This window comes from Chelonia mydas, chromosome 3 (genome assembly GCF_015237465.2).
Source record: "Chelonia mydas isolate rCheMyd1 chromosome 3, rCheMyd1.pri.v2, whole genome shotgun sequence".
NCBI classification, from domain to species: Eukaryota; Metazoa; Chordata; order Testudines; family Cheloniidae; genus Chelonia; species Chelonia mydas.
This window is the reverse complement of record NC_057851.1, coordinates 100972012-100996938: the sequence shown is the minus strand read 5'-3', so window position 1 is coordinate 100996938 and position 24927 is coordinate 100972012. Positions and strand designations below refer to the sequence as shown.

The 24927-nt window shown below is 41.0% G+C and overlaps 1 protein-coding gene across 6 annotated transcripts in view; it reads left to right on the top strand.

Annotated features, from left to right (window-relative positions):
- Nucleotides 1-24927, top strand: part of MAP3K5 (mitogen-activated protein kinase kinase kinase 5) — a 155092-nt gene that overhangs the window by 109116 nt on the left and 21049 nt on the right. For all 6 annotated transcript variants that reach the window (XR_005224718.2, XM_037894853.2, XM_037894854.2 and 3 more), the window contains 9 exons: nt 9832-9927; nt 11240-11321; nt 13109-13242; nt 16877-17004; nt 20672-20808; nt 21748-21853; nt 22789-22946; nt 23447-23624; nt 24538-24558. Coding sequence is in view for 5 of the 6 variants with exons in the window: in XM_037894853.2 (XP_037750781.1) it covers nt 9832-9927; nt 11240-11321; nt 13109-13242; nt 16877-17004; nt 20672-20808; nt 21748-21853; nt 22789-22946; nt 23447-23624; nt 24538-24558 (1040 nt within the window). In the remaining variant the exon portion in view is untranslated. The remainder of the gene's footprint in view (nt 1-9831; nt 9928-11239; nt 11322-13108; nt 13243-16876; nt 17005-20671; nt 20809-21747; nt 21854-22788; nt 22947-23446; nt 23625-24537; nt 24559-24927) is intronic.

Genomic DNA, 24927 nt, shown 5'->3' with positions numbered 1-24927 from the left:
CCAAAAATAACTAGTTACATTGAAAACTTAGGTCATTAAAATGTATAATTTCTTTATGTTGTGATTTTGAAAATTAATTGTTATCCTATATTATTTTTAAAAGATTGTTTTACTGATATTTACAACTTAAAAAAATGAAATATATATGATCCGAGGAATGGAAAACCTGTCTTATGAAAGGTTTCAGAGCTTGGCTTGTTTAGCCTAACCAAAAGAAGGCTGAGGGTAGATATGATTGCTCTCTATACATATATCAGAGGGATAAATACCAGGGAGGGGGAGGAATTATTTAAGCTCAGTACCAATGTGGACACAAGAACAAATGGATATAAACTGGCCATCAGGGAGTTTAGACTTGAAATTAGACGAAGGTTTCTACCCATCAAAGGAGTGAAGTTCTGGAACAGCCTTCCAAGGGGAGCAGTGGGGGCAAAAGATATATCTGGCTTCAAGACTAAGCTTGATAAGTTTATGGAGGGGATGGTATGGTGGGATAGCCTAATTTTGACAATTAATTGATCTTTGAGTATTAGCCGTAAATATGCCCAATGGCCTGTGAAGGGATGTTAGATGGGGTGGGATCTGAGTTACTACAGAGAATTCTTTCCTGGGTGTCTGGCTGGTGAGTCTTGCCCACATGATCAGGGTATAGCTGATGGCCATATTTGGGGTCGGGAAGGAATTTTCCTCCAGGGCAGATTGGCAGAGGCTCTGGGGGTTTTTCGCCTTCCTCGGCAGCGCGGGGCACGGGTCACTTGCTGGAGGATTCTCTGCACCTTGAAGTCTTTAAACCATGATTTGAGGACTTCAGTAGCTCAGACATAGGTTAGGGGTTTATTACAGGAGTGGGTGGGTGAGATTCTGTGGCCTGCATTGTGCAGGACGTCAGACTAGACGATCATAATGGTCCCTTCTGACCTTAAAGTCCATGACTCTATGACTCATAACAAGAAATCAGGTAAACTCTGTTGCCCCGGAAATGTAAAGGGCCTCGTTCTCATGTGCACTAAGGACTCTTTATTCAACTTTGGATCTTTGCTTCCCCCTGGCCCTGGCATGTCCACATTTTTCTTCAGCATGCTTCCTTAAATAGGGAGCGGAAAATGGCTGGCACAGAAACCAGCTCTGCCAGTTTTGTTGGCTTTACTTCAGCAAAAAGCTCCCTTCTGCATGTGGGATTCTCCGGTGGTCATTCATGTCCAGATTCTGCCCCCTCAGCATCACTGAACTGCTGCAGAATCTGGCCATAGAGTGTACTCGTGTGCATGAAGTTAAACACGTGCAGAACTATTTGAAAGATCCAGGTTTTAATTTGCGCATGTTAATATCTAGGAAAGTACCACTGAACTGCTTTAGATCACTTCCTTATTTTTGTCTTACTTTCTTCCTGTGCATACACGTACCATGGCAATCTGTCACATCCCATTTTCATATTTTTAAGTGTATTTTTTTAAAAAGAAAATCAAATTATCCAACCAGTCCTCTCTTCTAAAAATGACACAAAAATTGTCTGATGTCTCTAATAAATTCCTAAACAGATGGACCCTTTTTGCCTTTCCAGCATCTAATAACTCTTTTAGCTATCAACAGACACTAGGGTGACCGGATGACAAGAACAAAATATCGGGACACCTGGGAGGGCAGTCACAGGCTCACCCATCCCCGCCCCAAGGCCGGCTCTAGGTTTTTTGCCATCTCAAGCAAAAAAAAAAAAAAAAAGGCTGGAGTGCTGCCGAAGCAAAATATCAGGACAAATGGCGTCCTGACCGTACATCGGTCAGGATGCGGGACAAACAACTAAATATTGGGACTGTCCCGATTTTATCGGGACATCTGGTCACCCTAACAGACACAGCGGATCAGTTTATTTTAGGGAAAAAACTGCAGTCTGGTTTCAGTTTTTGTTACAATACATTTTCAAACATTTGTAAACTTCTTGCCAAATGGTGGTGGCAGGTTTTTTTGGCACTGCTAAAATATGTATTAGTGTTTACTAATGTTATTTATATGCCTCCAGTACTGTTGTTATCATTTAAGCCCAGTCTGTTTATTTTATCAGATGTCCAAGAAAGTCTGGAAAATTTTAAACTGCCTCAACTAGAGCTAAGGTCCGTTTCTGCCATGGCCCTGACAGAACTCAGACAATCTTCGATAGCTTGGCTGAGGGGCAGTTGGGCAAAGTCGATGTTTGTTTAATTACAAAGCTAAATAAATCTGTATGCACATCTTGTATAAAAGTATCTGTATATAATCGGCATAGGTGCTGGAACTACGGGTGTTGGGGGTGTGGCAGCACCCCCTGGCTTGAAATGGTTTCCATTATATACAGGGTTAACAGTTTGGTTCTGTGGCTTTCAGCACCCCCACTATACAAATTGTTCCAGCACCTATGATAATCATTACCCTCTCCTTTCAGTTGTTGCTAATCTTGTTAGATTAGAAACTCTTTGAGTCAGGGGCCATATTTGTGGTACAGCTAGCGCAAAGGGGCTCTTCTCCTGATCCCAACTTCTTTTGTCTCCTTTGAAAATTCTACCCTGGAAATATAATCCCTTACAGCTCTCTAGGAAACGGAGATTAACAGCTCTAGCAGGGAAGGCCGGGGCTCTCCGTAGTAGTCAAAGGGCCAGAGATCCCAGACTTAAACGGTCACATCATTTTTCTGTACAGACCTCAGTAACTATTTATTGGTGTTACATAACCAGCGCTTTAGCAGGAGTGCTGGGGAGGTACCTCGTACTGAAGCCTGACTGATGTTTCCGGTAAGCATGTAGGGAAATGACTGAGGAGACACTTGCTTTATGTGTTCCGCAGCAGCCAACATAATCAGCCTCTTCTTCTTACGAGTAATAGAGTTCATCCCTTAAAAATTGAGAAGGAATAAAAAAAAATGTATGTAACTTTGTAAACATGGTGCTGAATCACACACTGTACCTTTGGTAATTGGTTTTGCTTGAGCATAAACTCAGTTAGTGGGTTGTGCACTAATAAATTACTCAGCCTGTATCATATATCCTTTTTTACACCCCCCCCCCACACACACACATTGATTACTGAATTGGACCAGAAATTACATTCAGTCATCAAAATCCTTTAAAATGTGGCGAGCCCCTCTATGCACTTTGGTTGGTCCAATAAAAGACATTACCTCACCCATCTTGTCTCTCTATGCATGTTGTGTCAGTTATGCCAGTTATCCAAAGAAGCGCTATTCTGCATGTGGCACACAGCTGCATTTTAAATAGCTGAGGTCAATGTAAGCTGTAAGAACAAATGCAATCCAATAAATGCTTAACATTTACAATAAAAAAAAGAATAACAGCCTCTATTTTATACAGTAAAGATGAGCCCAAGTCACTGAGTGCTCAGTTGTGTCTGAGACACAGTCCTGAGCACCTAGGAGTAGGCCCAGGAGGCAGTGTGCCTTTGAGAGACCGCACTGAGGCACAATTCCTTCCCTATTTCCCCCTGGCTCCAGGTAGGAGAGGGGGATAATTTGCTGCTGCCTTAACCTGACTCAAAGTTTGGACGTATATCTGAGTCTGAAAACTCCCAAATTGTAAGGGTGTTTGGATTTCTATTCTGGTTCCTCCTAATATAGATACAGATGTTAGGTATCTGATGAGCATGGCATGAAAACCTGTGTTATCAGCACCCTCCCTATGCAAATTGTTCCAGCACCCTGATGAAGCGTGTTCTCGGGCTGCCTCATGATGGGATGACCACCACCGTCCTCTGTAATGGCTTGGAGACGGACCCATTCACTATCTGTACTGGTGTTAAGTAGGGCTGTGTTATTGCCTTAACCTTTTTTTCCATCTGTCTTGCATTAATCTTGATTCTTATTCATGACTGCTTTACTTCTGGAATTGGGATTGAGTATCTCATGGATGGCCAGCTCTTCAACCTGTAGTGTCTTCATTCTACAACTAAAGTCACCAGGACTGTTATTACCAACATTCAGTATGCTGATGACCGTGATATCCTCACGCACACTGAGGCGGATTTGCAATCCACCCTAGATCTCTTCTCAGGCGCCTATCAAAGCTGGGACTTTCCCTCAACATTGGGAACAATAAGGGTGCTCTACCGGTCTGTCCCAGCACAAGATGGCCCCCTTCTCCCACAAATTGTTGAGCCAGTACCTTTACCTTGGAGATTGAATATAGGATCCATTGTGCCAGAGTATCCTTTGGAAAGTAGCTCCATCATGTCTTTATTGACAGAGATCTGCAGATGGAAACTAAGATCCTTGTCTACAGAGCAGTAGTCATCCCGACTCTTCTTTATGAGTGCGAGATATGGGTGACGTACCGCAGCCATCTTAAGTGTCTGAAGTGGTTCAAACTGTGCTGCCTTAGAAATATTCTCCATATCGGATGGGAAGACTGTCATGCCAATGCCAGCGGTCTCTCTGCAGCTCACATCACCAGTGTTGAGGTGAAGATTATGAAACATCAACTTTGCTGGGCTAGTCATTGTGTGTGGATGGCTGATACTCCTCTTCTGAAGCAACTCCTCTTTTCTCAACTTAGTCATGGTGGTAGGACCTGCAGGGGACAGAGGAAATGCTACAATGCTGAAAGTATATCTTAAGAAGGGAGGCATTGACCCCACAAATTGGGAAGACCTGTCTGGCAATAGACTGCAATGGCATCCATCATACATCAAGCCTCAGTCCGTTTTGAAGAGAATTGCCTTGCTCAAGAGTCTGAGAAATGGCAGAGGGGGAAGGAAAGGTAGAGCATCCCCATCAGCAGTTGTGCTCTCTCCAGGCAACCACTGTCACATGTGAAAATACCTGTAGAGCATGAACTGGACTTCTCAGTCATCTTAAGTCTCATCAATGACTTTTCCTTGTATCTAGGGATAGTGGCAGCTGACGGACCAGGTTACCAAGCCACCACCTCTCCTTCTGGAGCAGGGACCTGGGTCCGGGGAATTCCGGCATTTCCAAAATTCCAGTGAAATCAGTAAAATCAGAATAATGGCTTTTGTAAAACTTGGGAATTTTGGAGGTAAAATGGGTAAAAACTGAAAATGAAGGCCCTTACTTATTTTTAAAGAATTTTCAAATTTTCTTGTTCTGGTTCAGACCCAGCTCTTGTTTTTACTGATTAAGTTGCTTTGTACTTGGCATCCTATCAATAGAATTTTTAAAAAATTATAGTATTGGAAGTTTTCACTCTTAGCAAATAAGTAAAATCTATTCACTTGAAATTTCTTCTCCACAGTTTCTGCATAATCTACTGATTAACTGCTCTATATGCTATCTCATAAAGAACTATTAATAAGCAACTGTCATGGTGCCTGATCGTGCATCCCCTGTGCATTGACTTCAGTGGGAGTGTTGGGTGCATACAGGATTTAGCTACAGGGTCATAGTAAATGTGCTTGCATGTTTTGTGAGGTAATATCTTTTATTGGACCTCCCCTCCCCTATCTAGTCTCTCTCTTATCCTGTGGCCAGCGTGGCTACAGCAACGCTGCAAACTTGAATGTTTTGTCATTTTTGGAACTAAGCACACAAATAATTTAAAAACACCCCGTACTCATTTATAAAGACATTAATATTTCTAAATATGCCACCCTTGTAGGTGCACCACCTCACTCTAACCCTCCTATCTACCCACACACAAATGGGAAGCGAAGGTTTACTAGTGACCTACACACTGGCTTCTCTGCAGTCTGCAAGAAATTCATTTCACCTGGGTAAAGGCCAAGTAAAATGGTGTTATACAGTTGAATGGACAGGTGTTGGGATGATGAAACCCACACACCAACCTAAGGGTATGACAAGGCGCTACAGTGCAGCCTTCTCCCTGTGGTGCTACTTCAGCATGTAGAGCAGTTGAGGCTCTAGCTCCTCTGCATTGTTGGGGATCCCAATTGCTCCACCCCACTGCAGCTCTCTGTGGCAACCTATGAACAGCTACTGCCATTCACAAGAGTTGCAGAGGACCCGCTGCTCAACTGTCCTCTGCAGCTATAGAGTTCCAAATGGGGGCTTACTGTGGAGTGGGAGGAAAGTATTGCACTGGTCATGTGTACCTGGGCGAATGTCTGTGAAAGCCTTAGTCCAGGATTTTCTGTGCTTTCTAAGTATCAGAGGGGTAGCCGTGTTAGTCTAGATCAGCCATAAAATGTTGGCATATTGTGGGGCCATGCGGGTGCCCACAGCGGTACCACTAGTCTGGAGGTATATATTGTCACCAAATTTGAAATAATTGTGCGTGAGGATAAAGTTACAGAGCTCAGCAACCAGTTGTGCTGTGGCATCATCAGGGATACTGTTCCTGACAGCTTGTATTCCATCTGTGTGTGGGATGTTTATGTAGAGAGCCTCTGGAAAACACCATCCTAGCCACCATGGATATGTCCAGCTTCCATCCCAGACACACCACACAATCCATTGTCTACAGCCTAGCGCTGAGGTACAACCGCATTTGCTCCAACCCCTCAGACAGAGACCAACACCTACAAGATCTTCAGGCATTCTCAAAACTACGATACCCGCACGAGGAAATAAGGAAATGGATCAACAGAGCCAGACATGTACCCAGAAGCCTCCTGCTGCAAGACAAGCCCAAGAAAGAAACCAGCAGAACTCCACTGGCCATCACATACAGTCCTCAGCTAAAACCTCTCCAATGCATCATCAGTGATCTACAACCCATCCTGGACAATGATCCCTCGCTTTCACAGGCCTTGGGAAGCAGGCCAGTCCTCGCCCACAGACAACCCACCAACCTGAAGCATATTCTCACTAGCAACAGCACACCACACCATAGTAACTATAACTCAGGAACCAATCCATGCAACAAACCTCGATGCCAACTCTGCCCTCATATCTAAAACAGCGACACCATCACAGGACCTAACCAGGTCAGCCATACTATCACCGGTTCATTCACCTGCACGTCCACCAATGTAATATACGCCATCATGTGCCAGCAATGCCCCTCTGCTATGTACATTGGCCAAACTGGACAGTCCCTGCATAGAAGGATAAAGGGACACAAATCAGATATTAGGAATGGCAACATACAAAAACCTGTAGGAGAACACTTCAATCTCCCTGGACACACAATAGCAGATTTAAAGGTACCCATCCTGCAGCAAAAAAACTTCAGGACCAGACTTCAAAGAGAAACTGCTGAGCTTCAGTTCATTTGCAAATTTGACACCATCAGCTCAGGATTAAACAAAGACTGTGGATGGCTAGCCAACACCTCTCTTGGTGTTCACACCTCAACTGCTAGAAGAGGGCCTCATCCTCCTTGATTGAACTAACCTCATTATCCCTAGCCTGATTCTTGCTTGCATATTTATACCTGCCTCTGGAAATTTCCACTACATGCATCTGATGAAGCGGGTATTCACCCACGAAAGCTTATGCTCCAATATGTCTGTTAGTCTGTAAGATGCCACAAGACTCTTGTGCTTACTAAGTAGATCACATTTATAATCAGATTTACTCAAAGTAACAGTTTTTCTACAGATCTTCAAGAAATCAAGGCTGAATGAATAGAAGGTTATTGAACCCTTTAATCAGACACTTCTTTAATGTTTCGCACTAACAGGCTGACTCGGATATTTGACTTGTTAGATTTTATGGTTTATGAAGCATCTCTTATATTAAGTGAGCATATGGAAACAGTTCATCAGATTAAAAAATGTGTTACTATCATCATCTCATTCTTAGTACAAGGGAAAAACATCTGAGTCTATAACTATTGATGTTTCATTTTTGATCTCTACAGGGGAAAGATTCCCCCAAAATTTCTAAATTATCTTAGTTACTGTGGTCTAAGGAAATGTAGCTTATGGTCTAAAGCAGTTAAAATCCATAGAAGTTAAGTGAAGTTCAGGAAGAAATCTTGAAAGAGAATCTTCGAAAATATCTGTATATCCCTAAGCAGATCATCTTTATCCCTCCAGTGGGGCAGTTAAAACAGCCTTAACATCATTCAAAAGAATATACACACTAATTAGGGTCCCAGTTAAGGAAAATACTTAAAAACATGTGGAACTTTAAGCTCATGTGTCATTCCATTAATATCAGTGGGATTTCTCAGATGCTTAAGTTTACTCATGTGCTCAAGTGCCCTGCTGAATTGGTGTCAAAATTATAAACTACTTGGGGCAGGGACTGTCTCTTCCTAGATTTGTACATTACCTAGCACTTTTTGGGCTCTACTGCAGTACTAATAACAATACCCACAGACAAACATTCTGATTTATAAAATCATCTGTCCTTCTACTAAGTAGCTTTTGTAAAATGCGCATTATTCAAAGAGAATATTTAAGATCCCAAGGTACCCTCAGATCTAAAAGTGACAATGACGGCTTCTACTATATTAGGAGAAGTTGTATGAATCAGAGATTTACAAAGTAGTGTTAACTTCAAAACATTTAGTGATGTTTCAAACTTCTGTATCAGTATTTTTCCTAAAACTAAAGAAAAATATGAGTCAAGTCTGTATGTACTCAGATACTTCCATAACCCCCATCATCACAGTATTTGAGTCCTTTCCTCATATCTTTTGGTGGCCCTAAATTCTCACATTGCAAGAATAAATACTATTCTCCTTTTGTTTCTGTTTGCAGTGGAGTAAGACTATAAGTGAAATCTTGACTGCCCCATTGAAGTCATTGGCAAAACCCACATTGACTTAAGCGGAAGCAGGATTTCACCCAGTATCTTTTAAGAATGAACCAATGAGGGGACTTGTTACATGTGCCTTGGTCTTGCAAATCTTGTATCTTTATTATCCAGTTTTTCTCATAAAATCTTCATCCATCCTCCTTTTCTAATATATTAATTCTACAAAATTCCACTGAATCAAGTTTATACTTGAATGTCAGAGTGCAACTCAAGGGCACAAATTACAGAATGAACTGCTTCAAGTAGGATGCTCTTCAAGGAGCTCAGAGAAGGGGAAAATATTTTCAGATGAGTGAACAGCTTTACAAGAGCTCAGTTAACTGGGATTGAGAAAGGATTACTGGACAAGAGGCCGCCCTCCTACCACTTTAGAAATTTCTGTAGTATGAATCCATCCAGTCCTTCTCTATTCCTTCCCTCTCTTTGTTCTGCTGACATCGAAAATAAAAACAAAACTAGATTAGGTGATAAAGAAATGGGGGTGGGTGGGAAAGGGATGCTCATTATTGCACAGGAAGACACTATTTACGGAATACTGTGTTGTACAACACAGAAATGTCAATTACAGTAACCTCCACAGGAATCTTGCCCATGGTGGGCTGAACTGTGGCTGGTTATAAAAGGAAAAGCCACTACTGTGTTCCAAAAATAAAGGTTCAAGGAGGGGAAGTTTTTAAAAATTCTGTTGCCACTGATGTAGCCCAAGGAGAGTGTGGATGGATGCATGGATGGTAACGAGTAGCAGCAGCGGCTTCAAGGGAAGGCAAATTTAAACCTTCTCGACTCTCTGATACTGGAAGGGTGATCCACCTGGACAGCGGCAGTGGTGGCTACAGGGTGAATGAGTTTAAGGGAGTCATTGAAAGACCATTAAACTCAATGGGATTTTTTCTATTGATATAAATGGATTTTGGATTAGGTCCTTACTCCCATCACTCTTCTGATGCCCTCCTGAGGAGTGTATGCAATGGTGGGGGGCAATGCAGGGCTCCAAGCAGCAGAGATCGCATTTGAGATGGTGGGCGAGCATGTTAGACTATAACTTCATAATAAAATGATCTATAATGGTATATAACAAGATTTAATCTAGTACTTTCCTACAGTGCCCTGAGACTTGGGGCCACCAGTTCAGTAACCTGCATTTACTTTGGCTGTTCTTTCAGTATTTCAAAGTTTGAGGAGCGATGCTGTTTTCTTTATGTACTGCATAACTCAGATGACTTTCAAATCTATTTCTGCACAGAACTGCATTGCAAGAGGTATGTATTGGTCACTATTTTGCCAAACAATCTTAACTTAGATGATGATTTCTGAATGCAGACCTGTACTAGACTAGTGTTGCCTACTTTGGGATGGTGCCAGTGAGCTGCTGAGCATCCTCAACTCTCAATACCTAAACGTAAATTATGGGCATTTCAGCATCTCCCGGGAGGTGCTCAGTACTTTAAAGGGTTGGGCCCACACTTACGTTAATGTTTTAAACAAACTTTACGTGTGTATACCATGGTCCAGTCCTATGGGATCTGTTATTCCTGATGTAAATATTTAAAGCTTAATTCATGAGTTAACCAAGCCCCAGTCCAGCAAAGTACATAAGCATATAAGTAAGCCTATTGAAGTCAATGGGGACACTTGTGCTTAAACTTACACGTGCTTATGTGCTTTGCAAGATCAGGATCTACGGTTGCTTTCCCTGTAGCTATAGTTCCATTTCTGATTACAAAGAAGCACATTATGAGTTCTTTACATTACTGCTAATCCTGCTTGTGTTTAAAATACATGGAGTTGGATTGTGTGTGTACTTCTGAGAGGCACGGCGCTGTGCTCATTGCTGAGGAGCAAGGAGGCTAAGGTGGTTTTAAGGCACCTTTCCACCCTCTCGATTCTGGGCTGCTCCAGGGGCTGGAGTGGACCAGGAGTAATTTAGACAGCTCTGGGGGGCTGCCTGAGTTACTGTATCTGGCTGCCTATGGACAGCAGCACTGTCTAGAATCTCTGCAGACTACACATTATGGCTCCAGACACCTCACAAACCTGCCCCTAACATGCCCTGTACACTACCTTTGCATGCAAAGGGTCCTCAAAAGACAGTCTGCAGCACCCTTCCCTCAGCAGGAGAATTCTCCTCCTCCTGGGTCCAGGGCTTTTAGAACCTTTCCATTATGCTTGATGCTTCAGTTGCTTTCCTGGCATAAAAAAGGTACAGTTTCCCTGCAGTTTCAAATGAATGCAGTATTCTTCTTCTGTATTTTACACTCTAAACTGCTGTGTAGCATTGCTGTTAAACAAGAAATGCCTTGAGACCCTCACCCCTGACTTTTAGATATAATGTTATCTTCTAGACACTTTACATGTATATTTCTCACACACACACACCTACCTACCTATCTTTAGATGTTAACTTTCCACTTCAAGAAGAGCAGTGATTTTTTTCTCCCTCCACCCGATCTCCCTAACTGAGCTGTTCTGGTTTAATATTCTTTACACTTAAAGGTTCTGTTTGATCATTTTTTTCACTTTAGGATTCATTCTGATGTAACTATCTAGTCTTTACCTGGATGTATTTTACAGGTTTTTTGATATGGTGAATAGTATCACTGAAGAAATAGGGAAAAACACAGAGGAAGGGGACTGTGATGGAGATTCTGTAGAGGTAAGGACAACGTCACACTTGATATTTTTCAATTTATTGAGAACTTTAGGCCTCTAGGGTAGGATTTTTAATTTACGAGGTGTTTTACCATTGACTGCAGTGGGATTAATTAGGCCGACACTGAGTGCTTTTTCAAATCTTTCCCCTAACGTTTAGAAACAAAATATTCTTCAAATTTCTTCTCATATGAGATATAGCACCGCAGGACCCAGTGGCTGGACGTTAAAGCCAGACAAATTCAAATTAGAAATAAGGCACAATTTAATAGCAGGGAGAGTGGGAAATCATTGTAAGAAACTACCAAGGGAAGTGGTAGATTCTTCATCTCTTGATATCTTCAGATCAAGGCTGGATGCCTTTCTGGAAAATATACTTTATCCAAGCAAAGTTATAGGGCTCAATACAGGAGTAATTGCGTTAAAGTATATGGCCTCTGTTATGCAGGAGGTCTGATTAGATGATCTAATAGTCCCATCTGGCCTTAAAAATCTATGCATCTATTAATCTAAACTCAGGAAGAGTGGAACTTTGGTCAGCCCAATCTCACCTGACCTCTGTTAATGCACAGTTCTGGCTAATTTGGAGAGTCTAAAATAGAGATTCCACTGTATTTGGAAAACGTGGTTAGATCAGGAGAGCAACTGGTACAACATGAGTTTGTGGCAGCAGTGTCTGTGTTCCATGCAGAAGCTGAAGTTGTTCTTTGAGTGCTGGTCCCCATGTGTATTCCACAAGTGGGTACATATGTGCTTGACATTTGTAGCAAGTAATGTCTGTTGGTCCATGCCTGCAAAGTTGATTTCCTCATGCTCTGATTCCCTCATGCACATATAAGAGGTTGTGCAGACAGATGTCTCTCCAGTTCCTTCTGACCACTGCATGGTCTGAGTCAATATTCTCTGTATCCAAAGTGGTGATGTTCTTGTAAAAAACCTGTAAAAATATGAGAGAGACAGAGCGCGCGCGCGTGTGTGTACATAGTTTTTAGCATTCTCTGTTATAAGTTGGCAAGCGTACCTCCCCTGGATGGAGTGAGGGCCCATTCCACCAGAGCACAAGCAACCTCAACAGCATCTCTTTGACAAGTATGTATACTGGACATTTGTAAGGCTGCTGCCTGGAGCTCTACCCACACCTTTATGAAGCATTAAGCCTTAGTCAGGCTTCTTCTGTAGATGTAGCTGTTGGGACGGCAGTATTAAGGCATCTGTACAAACTGCATCCTCGCATCCTCCTCCTGTTTAAATACTGCTTGTCAATCACCCACATGTGGAACATGCAGAGGGACCAGCACTCAAAGAAATGGAGGTTATTTACCTGTAACTGGAGGTTCTTCAAGATGTATGGTCCCTCTCTGTATTACACTACCTACTCTCCTTCCCCTCTGCTTCAGATCCTCTCTGATTCATGGTAAAAAGAGGAAGTGGAGAGGCATTGGTCCTTGCTGCCTCTTATACCCTCAGATCAGAGCACGAGGGAAGCAACTCCACAGTTGCAGACCCCAACAGCCACTGCTTGCAACAAGTCTCTGATCTCAGGTGCATGGTGCGCATGCATACCCAAGTGTGGAATACAGATAGGGACCACACATCTTGAAGAACCTCCTTTTACAGGTAAGCTCCATTTTTTATTTTGGTGTGCAGTGCCCTCTGTCTGTAGTTAGTTTTTTTTTATGATACCCAACAACAGAAGTACATTTATTATAGGAAGAAATATTTACATGGTTTATGTTATGCAGGTAAAAAACCTGGTTCATATCCTTTCATTTCATGCTGTTTGTTTTGCAGTATGACTACGAATATGATGAAAATGGTGAGAGAGTCATTTTGGGGAAAGGAACTTACGGCATAGTTTATGCAGGACGAGATCTGAGCAATCAAGTTAGGATTGCCATTAAAGAAATCCCAGAAAGAGATAGCAGGTACAGTAATTTTGTCTAATCCAAATGCTGTGTTTATATACTTCTGTCCTGAAGTACGATTGGTCACTTTGCTGGTTAATGAAGCCCTTTCCTGAAAAGCTGCTGATAAATTATCCATCTCTCTGGTTTTCCTGTACATTTTCCAGCTCTGTAAGAAACAGTCTCCAAAGCTGTGAAAAATAATGAGTGGTAATAGCAGTTGGGAATGTGGCCATCTCAGAATAAGAGTTGTGGGGAGGAAAGGCACCGCTTGCAGCTCCAATCAGAACTATGTATTATTGGCCTAGTTTAATATGAGGCTAACAATGGCATAGATTGTCTCCTGCTGCACAAAAAGATCAGAAGGTTTCTTCCACTTAGGCTTCCATGGCAAATTTTTGGGATCTCTGGGAGGCTAGGGCCACACACATGGAGGTCCTGTACTCTGCTGCACCAGCTCTGCCCTTACCCCACCACTCCCACACCACCAGCTCTGCCCTTACCGCACCACACCACTTGCCCCACCCACCCCACTGCCCTTACCCACCACTCCTTACCCCACCACTGCACCAGCTCTGCCCTTACCCCACCACTGCACCAGCTCTGACCTTATCCCACCACTCTTTTGGAGCCGTGCGATCAGGAATCTGTCACCTGCCCATTGAAGTTCCTGAGAGTAAATGGAAAGAAAGTGAATAAGGACTGTGGATGTATTAACTCTCCTGTGTAAGATCTGGGGGAGTTGAAGGGAGTATTCCTTGTGTATTCCTTCTTATCCTGACCCAAGTACCTCCCCACCGCATGAACTCTAGACTGTGCTTAGAGGGCTCTGTAGGGGTCAAGTAGGGGGAAGAGGATGCTATGGAAGGACCTGACTACACTTCAGCATGGAAGACACCTGTTGATCTCAGGGGCCGTGGTTTGGACTAATAATAGTGTCACATTAACTGCACCTCTCAGACTTGGAGAGGTGACTTCATGACGGTATACAATCTCTTTTCAGGGAGAAAAAACCAAGAATTAAAGGGCTCTTTCATGTAGCAGAGAAGAGCATAGCAAGAAGCAGTGTCTGGAAATTTAAATCAAACAAATTAAAATTAGAAATACAGAAATAACAGTGAGGGTGATTAACCATTGGAACAAACTACCAAATAGGGGAAAGTTATGGATTCTCCATCTCTTGATACCTTCACAGCAAGACTGGATGCCTTTCTAGAGGCTACGCTTTAGCAAAACACAAGTGATTGGGCTCACTTGAGGGGTAACTGCAGGAAATTCATGGCCTGTGGTATTCATGAGGTCAGACTAGATAATCTAATGGTCCCTTCTGGGTTTAAAATCTATTTAAACTTTCTGAAGCCTTTTCCATCAAGGCCATGCAACCTGCCTCTATATCTATACTTTTCAGTATTGCCAGCCCCCTTATAATCTCAAACTCAATAAATTCCCCTGTTAGAGCAGAAGGATGGTCAAGTGGTAAGGGTACTCACTAGCTCAGGACTTTAGTGACCTGAGTTCAAGTCCCCACTCCACTGCAGATTTCCTGTCTGACTGTTGACAAATCAATTAGCCTCTGTGTGCCTCAGTTCTCCATCTGTAAAATGGAGATAATAATTCTTCCCTATCTCATGGGGTGGTGTTCTACATTATGTTGTTACTCTTCATTTTTTGGAACTAGTCATATATATGTTTCTTATATTCCTAATAAAGATGTTGCTGATATTCAGCATCTCATTTGTGCTGGACTCCTCCTAACATTTCCTGATCAGCTCCACCTTTTTAAGTACATCCTGGCATACTGAATGAAGCCAACAACTATAATTAACCACAATAGAACACTCTGATATTAGTTACTTGTAGAGTTCTTTAAGATGTTGAGCCTGAGATGCATTTCAGTTTTTGTTTACACATAATTTGTAGTGAAGCCTACATAAAAGCTGGAATAAACGGTTTGAAAAATACAATTATTACATACCCTCTTTCATTCAGATTCAGTTTGTGCTGTGAAATTTCTTCTGTATTTAAATTGTAAATTACGTGCAATGGGTGCCATTTAAAAACTGGATACTTACCATCAAGAATAATTACGTTCATTGTGGTGTTTGCAATATTTTCTATTCTAAATATGGGAAATTCCACAAATAATGTGGTAAAGATCAGAGCAAGCCTAAATGCTGCCATGCAATAAAAGTCAAATTTTTAATGGAGCCCACTGTATTAAATTGTTGAATTATTTAGACTCTTAAAAGTTATATTAATCACCGGGTTCTGATGTGCTGTTGTGCTCAAAAAATAAGCCATGTATTGCAAATTTGTCTTCTTTAAAAAACAGCATTTTCCCATGTGACCAGAAGAAATCGATATAAGTAGTAACACCCAGACACACCTCATAGTTATGTTAAAAAAAATTACCAAAAGCTGTAACTAAAATTGATTTTTCAAAAACTTAATGAAAATGGCAAATCACTCTATCTTAAAGAAGATTGCCAAGGTTGATAGGAACAAAATTAATCCTACCTAGAGCAATGATTTTTTAAAAATCCTTCTGATCTTGAAAAATCTATCCATCTCTATAAAGCTAGGTTTTGTAACAGACAAAATACCAATTCAGTACTCACAATGTCCACAACTCACATTTGGGAGAAGATTTTTAAGTGCTCAGTACCCAGAATTTGGGGTCAGATTTTCAGAAAGCCTTAACATCCATTAGGCACCTGAGTAAACTCTAGATTACCAAAAATTCTCAATATTTCAAAAGAGGTCAGTGTCTGACTTGTTGAGCTCTTTTGAAAATCTGGACATATATTTTAATGCCTAATGGAAGTTGGCACTCCTATATACTTTCTCAGCTCCACCAGAGAAAACAGGAAATCAGACAGACAATCTGATAGGATTGGAAAGTGAGCACTAGCCCTGCCTGAAGGATGACCATTCTGTTTCACAGCAACTTTCAAGGTTTTGAAATTTGTTTTTGTTTTGCATTGGAATGAAAACAAACCGGTTGGAATGTTTTTGTGAAGCAGAATTTTGTCACACAAGCTGTTTTTGGAGGGAAAAGTTCAAATTTTCAGTTCAGGTCTCTGTTTCCCTTGGATGAGAAGTGACCAGTGAATCCTGGACCTCAAATCTTCCCAATGAAAATATCATTAAAACTGATATCATTCTGTGAAACATTTTGGCTTTGACAAAATTACATTTTGGTGAGCATGTCCCGACCAGCTCTAGTGCGCACCTCTCTATGAAGAGAATATGCTGTTCCCTGGCTGTGATAAATATCCAGAGCTGACATTTCAAATAAGCCTCCTACTTAGCAAGGTTCTCATCTAAATTAGACTATCAATCTAAGAACATACGCTTGAATTTTTATTGCAGATGGACTAGTTGATATATTTGGGCATTGAGCTTTTTGCCCAACTGCTCATTCTGGCTGACTTAGTTTGGAGCATACTTGCTTTCTCCACAAACTCTGGGTGACTGCCTTTATTGTGCCAATTTATTTTTCGGTATATACAATCATAAATGTTCTTAGTAACGTGTATTGTAGCATTGTGTACAACATTTCAATGTACATGTTTCACGAGGTCTCGTGAATTTTGATGGACAGTGTGATACAATATCCAGCTTTTTATGAAATGAACATTTCCTTTACTTCCAGGTATTCCCAGCCTTTACATGAAGAAATCGCTCTGCATAAGCACCTCAAGCACAAGAACATTGTGCAGTACTTAGGTTCCCTTAGTGAGAATAGTTTTATTAAGATATTCATGGAACAGGTGCCAGGGGGTAAGTGCTTTTTTTTTTTACATTTGTAAAATATAAAATTTTAGAATACTGCAACGGTAGAGTAAATGTGTGTGAATAATATTTTAAAAAATGTCCATGGCTATAAGCCACTTCTGTATGGAAATTGCACCAAGGCTAGATCTGGTAAAGTTGATGGTTTGAACAGACTAGAGAGTTGATTTGTATAGCTAATAGGAAAGGCTAGAATGACCTCACTGCACATGAAGCAGTGCGGGCTGTTGTCTGGCTTGTTGGAAAAAAGGTGTCTGCCCCTTTATGGGCTAGAGAGTCAGGAGGTGACTTTGAGGCAGCTGCAGACCAGGTCAGGATGGGCACTCTGACCCATCCCCACCAGGTGACCGGCAGAGAGGAGGGATTATATAGGTCCATGTCAGTGCAGGAAAAGCCAGGATGTATGGGGCCCACGTCTCAGACTTGGGAGCTAACATGTTTTTGGCCGATTTTAAAGGAGGTGTTAGGATATGTCTGGGAACCCTGCTAGGTATGGTGGGGAGGCAGCCAAGCTAATTGCTGGTGCCTCCTTATGGCACGTGTCCAGTGCAGGTACTCCATAGGGAAGGGATACAGTAATCAGATAAAATGGATTGTAAAGTATTTAAAGGTGGTATTTTTTAAAGGAGAGGAAACAGAGATTCAGGGCTCCTATAACCGGTATCTTAGGGAGCCAGCTCCCTCCTCCTTTGTAGGCTCCCCTCCACCCTCGTTCGAGGAGGGGGATGGTGATATCTCAGCAGCGGGTTGGATGGGTAAGAGGGAGTGCTGATGGAAGTCCCGGGGTATATATTGAAATGATTATGGAATTACCTGCACTATACAATTTTATCTGCTGGGTACTCCCAGACATTTAAGAATAAAGTTGTGGCCTAATTAAACCACATCCAGTGTCTCCTGTGCTTCTTCCAGTATAGATGGGCAATTGTTGCCAAGGTGCCTGGATCCAACTAGATCAGGGTTCAGAGTAGGGCATGGTTTGGAAACAGCACTTGTTGCTGTGACAGATGACTTCCTCCAGTATACAGACTGGGGAAACAAGTCCTGATAGACTTCTTGAAGCATTCAGCATACTTGATTGCCAAAGAGGCTGTAGGGATGCACTGAAATTACCTAGTATATATTGAGTCCTTCCTGTTAGGCCTCACCCAGCAGGTTGTGGTGGGCAATTATTCTTTCTTTGAATCATCACTTGAGAAATCCCACAGATCAGTCATGCTACCATCTCAGTCATCTGTGTAAAACCATGTGGTTAGCTGGTTTGTTGTCTGAAATGTCAACAATGTGCAGACGATACCCAGTTATACGCCACCATTGCATGAGATGTAGCCACCACCAACTCAGAGTTTTCAAATGCCAAGGGGAGATGAAGAATCTAGATGCAGAGCAGCTGCCTGAAACTGAATAGAGGCAAGACAAAAGTGATGCTGACAGGAAAAAGGAAGTGGTTTGAAGACCTTTCCTCCTCCATATTATCATCTTTGATTGAAGGCATTGTTCATTTTTTAAAGTCAAGGATCTCTTAATTCTCAATGTATGTGGAGGTCCTAATTGTCACGGCTGCAAAAAATACACATTTCTATCTGTGGTTAGCTACAAGACTGCACTCTATCCTATTAGGCACAGAGGTGGCTGTAGTAATCCACATATTCATGAACTGTAGGCTCAATTAATTGCAACTTATATCTACGAATGGTACCTTACATCTTTCAAAAGCTTCATCTGGTAGAGATTGTAGACGCTTGTCTGCTGAGCAGTACAGATCACTGTGAACAAACCACCCCAGTGCTCTGCTCCCTACACAGGCTCCTGATTGAATACAAAGTCCAGGTCAAGGTTTCTGTTTTAATGCAAGCTCTGCATAATATTGGCCCTAGCTATCTGAGAGAGCTACTTCTATGACCATGACTTCCATTAGCAGTTACGTTCCAATGGAAATATGAAACTGTTGGGAAAAGGTGGTGTCATAAATATAAAAGGAAGGGTAACCACCTTACTGTATACAGTGCTATAAAATCCCTCCTGGCCAGAGGCAAAACCCTTTCACCTGTAAAGGCTTAAGAAGTTAAGATAACCTTGCTGGCACCTGACCAAAATGACCAATGAGGAGACAAGCTACTTTAAAATCTGGAGTGGGGGGGACAAAGAGTCTGTCTGGGTGTGTGATGCTTTTGCCGGGACCAGAGCAGGAATGCAGGTCAGAACTCCTGTAAAGAGTTAGTAAGCAATCTAATTAGATATGCGTTAGATTCTGTTTTGTTTAAATGGCTGATAAAATAAGTTGTGCTGAATGGGATGTATATTCCTGTTTTTGTGTCTTTTTGTAACTTAAGGTTTTGCCTAGAGGGATTCTCTATGTTTTGAATCTGATAACTCTGTAAGATATTTCCCTTCCTGATTTTACAGAGGTTTTTCTTTTACTTTTTCTTTAATTAAAATTCTCTTTTAAGAACCTGATTGCTTTTTCATTGTTCTTAAGATCCAAGGGTTTGGGTCTGTGTTCACCTATGCAAATTGGTGAGGATTTTTATCAAGCCCTTCCCAGGAAAGGGGGTGTAGGGCTTGGGGGGATATTTTTGGGGGAAGACGTCTCCAAGTGGGCTTTTTCCCTGTTCTTTGTTTAACACGTTTGGTGGTGGCAGCGTAAGGTCCAAGGACAAAAGGTAAAAGTTTGTACCTTCGGGAAGTTTTAACCTAAGCTGGTAAGAATAAGCTTAGGGGGTCTTTCATGCAGGTCCCCACATCTGTACCCTAGAGTTCAGAGTGGGGAAGGAACCTTGACAGGTGGTAAATGGATGGAGGAGATAGAATCTTCATGGAAGCCCAACCTGGACTATGGAACTCACTCCTACATGAAATGAACAGTCAGAACTAAATACAAAATCTATCTGTTGAATTTAGCTTTTCTACAAAATCTCTCCACACATACTTAGAGACACTTCCTTAATGCTTCTTTTCAGTCTGCCTCTCTTCAGGGAGAGAAAGGAGTGTGACTTTGATTAGCGGTGTGTTACTTGAAAGACCACATCTTTCCCTAGGCCATATTGCTCCAGCTATGGTTGGCGGAGCTGTTCAAATTGGATTCCTCCTGGTTTAACAAAGAAGTGGGAGATTGATTGTAAAGCATTCTACATGAGGGGCCTATAGTTATGGAACAAGCTTCCACACACTCGGTCTGGGAATGTTGACCTGGAAGTGCATACTGCAAGGCCTTTCCTTTCACCCAGGCATCTGAAGGGTGTAGAGTTTTATGGGATGATGGTTTATCGGGGGGCGGAGGGAGTGGAGACAGAGTTTTGGTGGGGAAAGTTCACCAACTGTGCTGTGTCAGGGGTTGAGACTTGCTTGGTTTTTGTTTTTTTTCCTGAGAGTTCAGTGCTGGTTTTGAGTTTGTTTGGCATTACTTAAAAACAACAACACAGAGTACTGTTTAGCCAGTGACCATCATGAATGAAAAGAAACACAGATTTTTTAGAAGTTTGATTATAGATAAATCTAAGAATGTTCTGTGTTATGGAGGTTGTCTGCTTTTTAGTAAAGGTGTATTCTGTTCCTATTAGTGTGGTTACATTTACTACTTGACACAAGCTAAGGCCAGAAAGAACAATCTCTGAGCTAAGTTTACTCTGTTTTTTTCCCCAAAAAAAATTTATAGGCAGCCTTTCTGCTCTTCTGCGTTCAAAATGGGGACCACTAAAAGATAACGAGCAGACAATTGGTTTTTACACCAAGCAGATTCTTGAAGGATTAAAATACCTCCATGATAATCAGATAGTACATCGAGACATAAAGGTGAGAAGGTGCTGTGAATCACAGGCATGGGTTCATTTAACAGGGAAAAGTCATGTTTGTAAAATGGACAATTATGTGGTTTTGCAACACACTCATGAGAGATAGGAAAGAAGGGCTCTATATTCTATTATTACAATTTTACATAGAGACTGAGATGAGCTTCTGCCATCTAAAGAGGCATGCAGAGTTTTAGCTGCAGAACTCCCATATGTTGATGGAAGTTGTGTAACTATGCTCCCATTCAATATATTTAAAAATCTATTTCTACCAGTAATTCAGTGTCTCCTTTTTTCCCAGCTATCCCTCTGCCCCCAAATGTGTTTTCTAGTGGTTTAGGTTACCTGTATTAACTTGGAGTTTTCCTACTGTTGGAATTCATTTTATATTTCCTTTTAGTAATCATAAAGTTACTCATGATCATAGTCCATAAAAGCCTGTTTTAAAAGTGAAGATAAGATTAAAGTAATATTTTCTGTAATATGGCCCAACTTTGTGGACAATACATTTGGAGTTTCAGGGTAATATCTTAATCAAAAATACACTGTGGAAAGTTGGGAAAGTGTTATAGGGGGTTGGGAGGAAAGAAGGAGTTTCCATAATGAGATTCTTAATACAGACCTGACAATGGGAAATCATTTTTTTTTTTAAAGTTGGAAGAATCTTTGGTGTTTCTTTCCTCTATCAGTGTTCTTTATGGAATTTCTGTAGATGGGGAAGCATACACAAGTGCTGATGTTTCACTTTAGAGAGGGAGCACCTTTAAACTGTTACTGTAGAAGGTAGCAACGATGATTTCTCCCCACCCCGTCACCCCCTTAAATATCCCTTTAGAGTAATTATTATGTATAAAAGAATGCGCTTTGAAAATGTGTGCTGCAAGTTGTCTTACATTAACAGTCACTAGAGAAAAATAATTGGTCTAAATGTTCTGTCCTTCAGGGTGATAACGTGCTTATCAACACATACAGTGGAGTTCTAAAGATTTCAGACTTTGGAACATCAAAGAGACTTGCGGGGATCAATCCATGTACTGAAACTTTCACTGGTATGTTTCTAGTTTACAGTGTCTTCCAATTTGAAAGCAAAAGAAGAATAGTTATGAATGCAGGGTCAGATCCTGCAGCAGCTTCACATGCAGAACTTCCATGGACTTCAAATCAATGCATATAGTAGCTGGAGGAATGGGCTTATATTACTTGCTTAATCTTAAATTATAAACTTTATTTTAGTAAGTTTAATTGTATGCACTGGTAGAGAGGAATGCCATTGCTGACATTTCTTGAGAGATTCAAATCCTCCTAGGCAAGATAGGCCTCTTTTCCCCAGGTTCCTGACTCTCCTTCTTATGTACACAGTTTTTAATCTTGCTGCCTCACTGACCCAAAAGTAACTTTTTCCTTTGTTTGCTTAGTCTGCCTAACTCCACCTCAAGAATTTGTCCTTAATTTGATCTTCCTCCTGCTTGAAAACCTAATTCAAACTTATTGCACTCTGGGCATTATATATATAATTAATAATCACTTTTCAACGTGTATATTTCAATTCCCTCTTTCAGTGTTTGCTAAATTCTTGCCCTCTGAATTTGAGAATGCAGAATGCTATGGTTAAATGGCTCTTTCACTCCAAGAAGTAGAATCCTGTTACCTCACTAATCAGTTCCTTTCCATCTCTGAATCCAATTCAAAATTGCCCTCCTAATTTTTCTGTTGGCATATAATGTGACTGTGAAAATTGGACCTGATCCAAAGCCCACTGAAGTCCACTGAGTTTCAACATTGACTTCAGTGGACTTCAGATCAGATCTGTAGCAAACATCATTCACTTGTGGCCTTAACTAAAAGTATTATTTTGAAATCTGTGAGGATAATTTCTTTAAACTACTAACATTACTCCCTGCCCGTCCGCATTGTTCCCCCGTCCTCCTTAGCTGCCTACTTCATCATCTGAGTTTTAAATTTAAAAAAGTGTGGTTTTAATCAGGTACCCTTCAGTATATGGCACCAGAAATAATAGACAAAGGGCCACGAGGCTATGGGAAAGCTGCTGACATCTGGTCTTTGGGGTGCACTATTATTGAAATGGCCACAGGGAAGCCTCCATTTTATGAACTGGGAGAGCCACAGGCAGCTATGTTTAAGGTAAGACCTCTTTCTTAGACCGTTCTGTTCAGGTCCATTGTTTTTTTTGTAAACAAAGGAAATCTTATGACTGTATTAAAAGACAGAGAGTGGGAGAACAGCAAGGATAAGATAAAGGAAATGCCTCTTTAATGAGCATATTAGAACGAATGTGTTATCTGATGTGATTCAATTGAGGGGGAATGCTGTATTGTTTCGAAGAAGACAGAAATGAAGCAACAAAATGCTGTTCACAAATCTGTAAAAAAAAATTTTATGTCGTTCCATTTTAACATGGTGAGCCAGTGAGCAGTGCATCCTCTTTCTATGAGACCTTCCTTGGGAGCGAGAGAATTTTTCAGATATTCTACTAAAATGCAGGTTATTAATGATGATTTTGTTTCATGGATTTCAGTAGGTTTTAAGGAAGGGGTTTTAGTAAGTCTGTATCAAAAGCAGATAGCAAAGTGTATGAGAAAAGACTTCTGGTTTCTCTTTGTTTACTCTTTCATCTCTCTCAGGTGGGAATGTTTAAAATACACCCAGAGATCCCTAAATCCATGTCAGCAGAGGCCAAAGCCTTCATACTGCGTTGCTTTGAACCAGACCCTGACAAGCGAACTTTTGCTAATGAACTACTTGTAGATGAGTTTTTAAAGATTTCAAGCAAGAAGAGAAAATCCCAGACAAAACTCTTAGGTAATTTTATCACTGAGATGTATCTGTTAGATTTTACCTCATTAAAGAGACTGTTTCCTATAACCATTGGTCATAACCTCTGAGACTAAAGCAGTGTATCCTCTGTCTTGATGAATATTCAGCAGAATAGGTCTATAACATGGGACTGGACTAGATGACCTCTCGAGGTCCCTTCCAGTCCTATGATTCTGTAAGAGCATAATTCTGTTATCACCACTTGTATGGGACTGTTCCAGATAAAGTATTTTATATAGTTTCTGAAAGTCCTTAGAAATATTCTAATTTAAAGCATACTTGCACAACCGATTAATCAGCAACATGTGTTGATTACATAGCAAAAATAGTTCAATATAAAAGACTGCAAAATTTGTTGAAAGCTTTGATTTCTATGACAGGCATTAAAACAAACTGAGATTCATTTTTTCTAAGGGTTTTACCATTGCTAGAAATATTAAGATGTTTGAAATTTACTTTAAACTTAAACTGAATAGAAGAATCTTCTTACTTTAGCTATTGTATACAAAGTTATTACACAGATTATACCACTGGTTTTGTTTTTTGTTTTAAATTGTGGAGCACAAGTGGCTTCTTTGACAGCATAAGTGATGTATTTATTTAAATGTGGAAAAAATGCCTGTTGCATTTAAGAAAACATTTTTATCAAGATACCTAAAATAAAGAAGAAATATTTAGATCACCATGTTAACTTGTTTGGAGAAAAAAAACAAATAAAAATAGATTAAATTCCAATTTCTCTTTTCAATTGAAATCAGAGACTGATTGGATAAATGACAGTCTAGATATTGTTAGCATGCACAGTACAACTGAGAGGAAAGAATTTATTACCTACACTATATTTACTCAGTTAAATTTACCATATGATGAGTATTTTTGTTTGCTTTTCCTCCCACAGCTCTTTCAGCTAGCTCAAATGGTGAGTTTTAATATTCTAACTTTATTTCTCAAAACATGTAACTATGCTGATAGAACAAAAATAATTTACTCTGCGATAAATTATCACATCTAAAAACTGCACAGATGAGATAATTGAACATAGTTATCAAACCGAACAGTCTATCATTCTTAGGAAGCCATAACCTGACCACATAGGTTTAAAATATTGTATATCAGGGGTTCTCAACCTTTTTCTCTCTGAGGCCCCCCTCGACATGCTATAAAAACTCCAGGGCCTAGCAGGGGCGAAGGGGTGTGAGTCTCGGGGCCGGGGCTTGGGGCCTAAGCATAGTTTGACTTCTGTTTGGGGTGGGCAGGGGCCAGTGCGGCTCGAGCCACCTCCGCATGG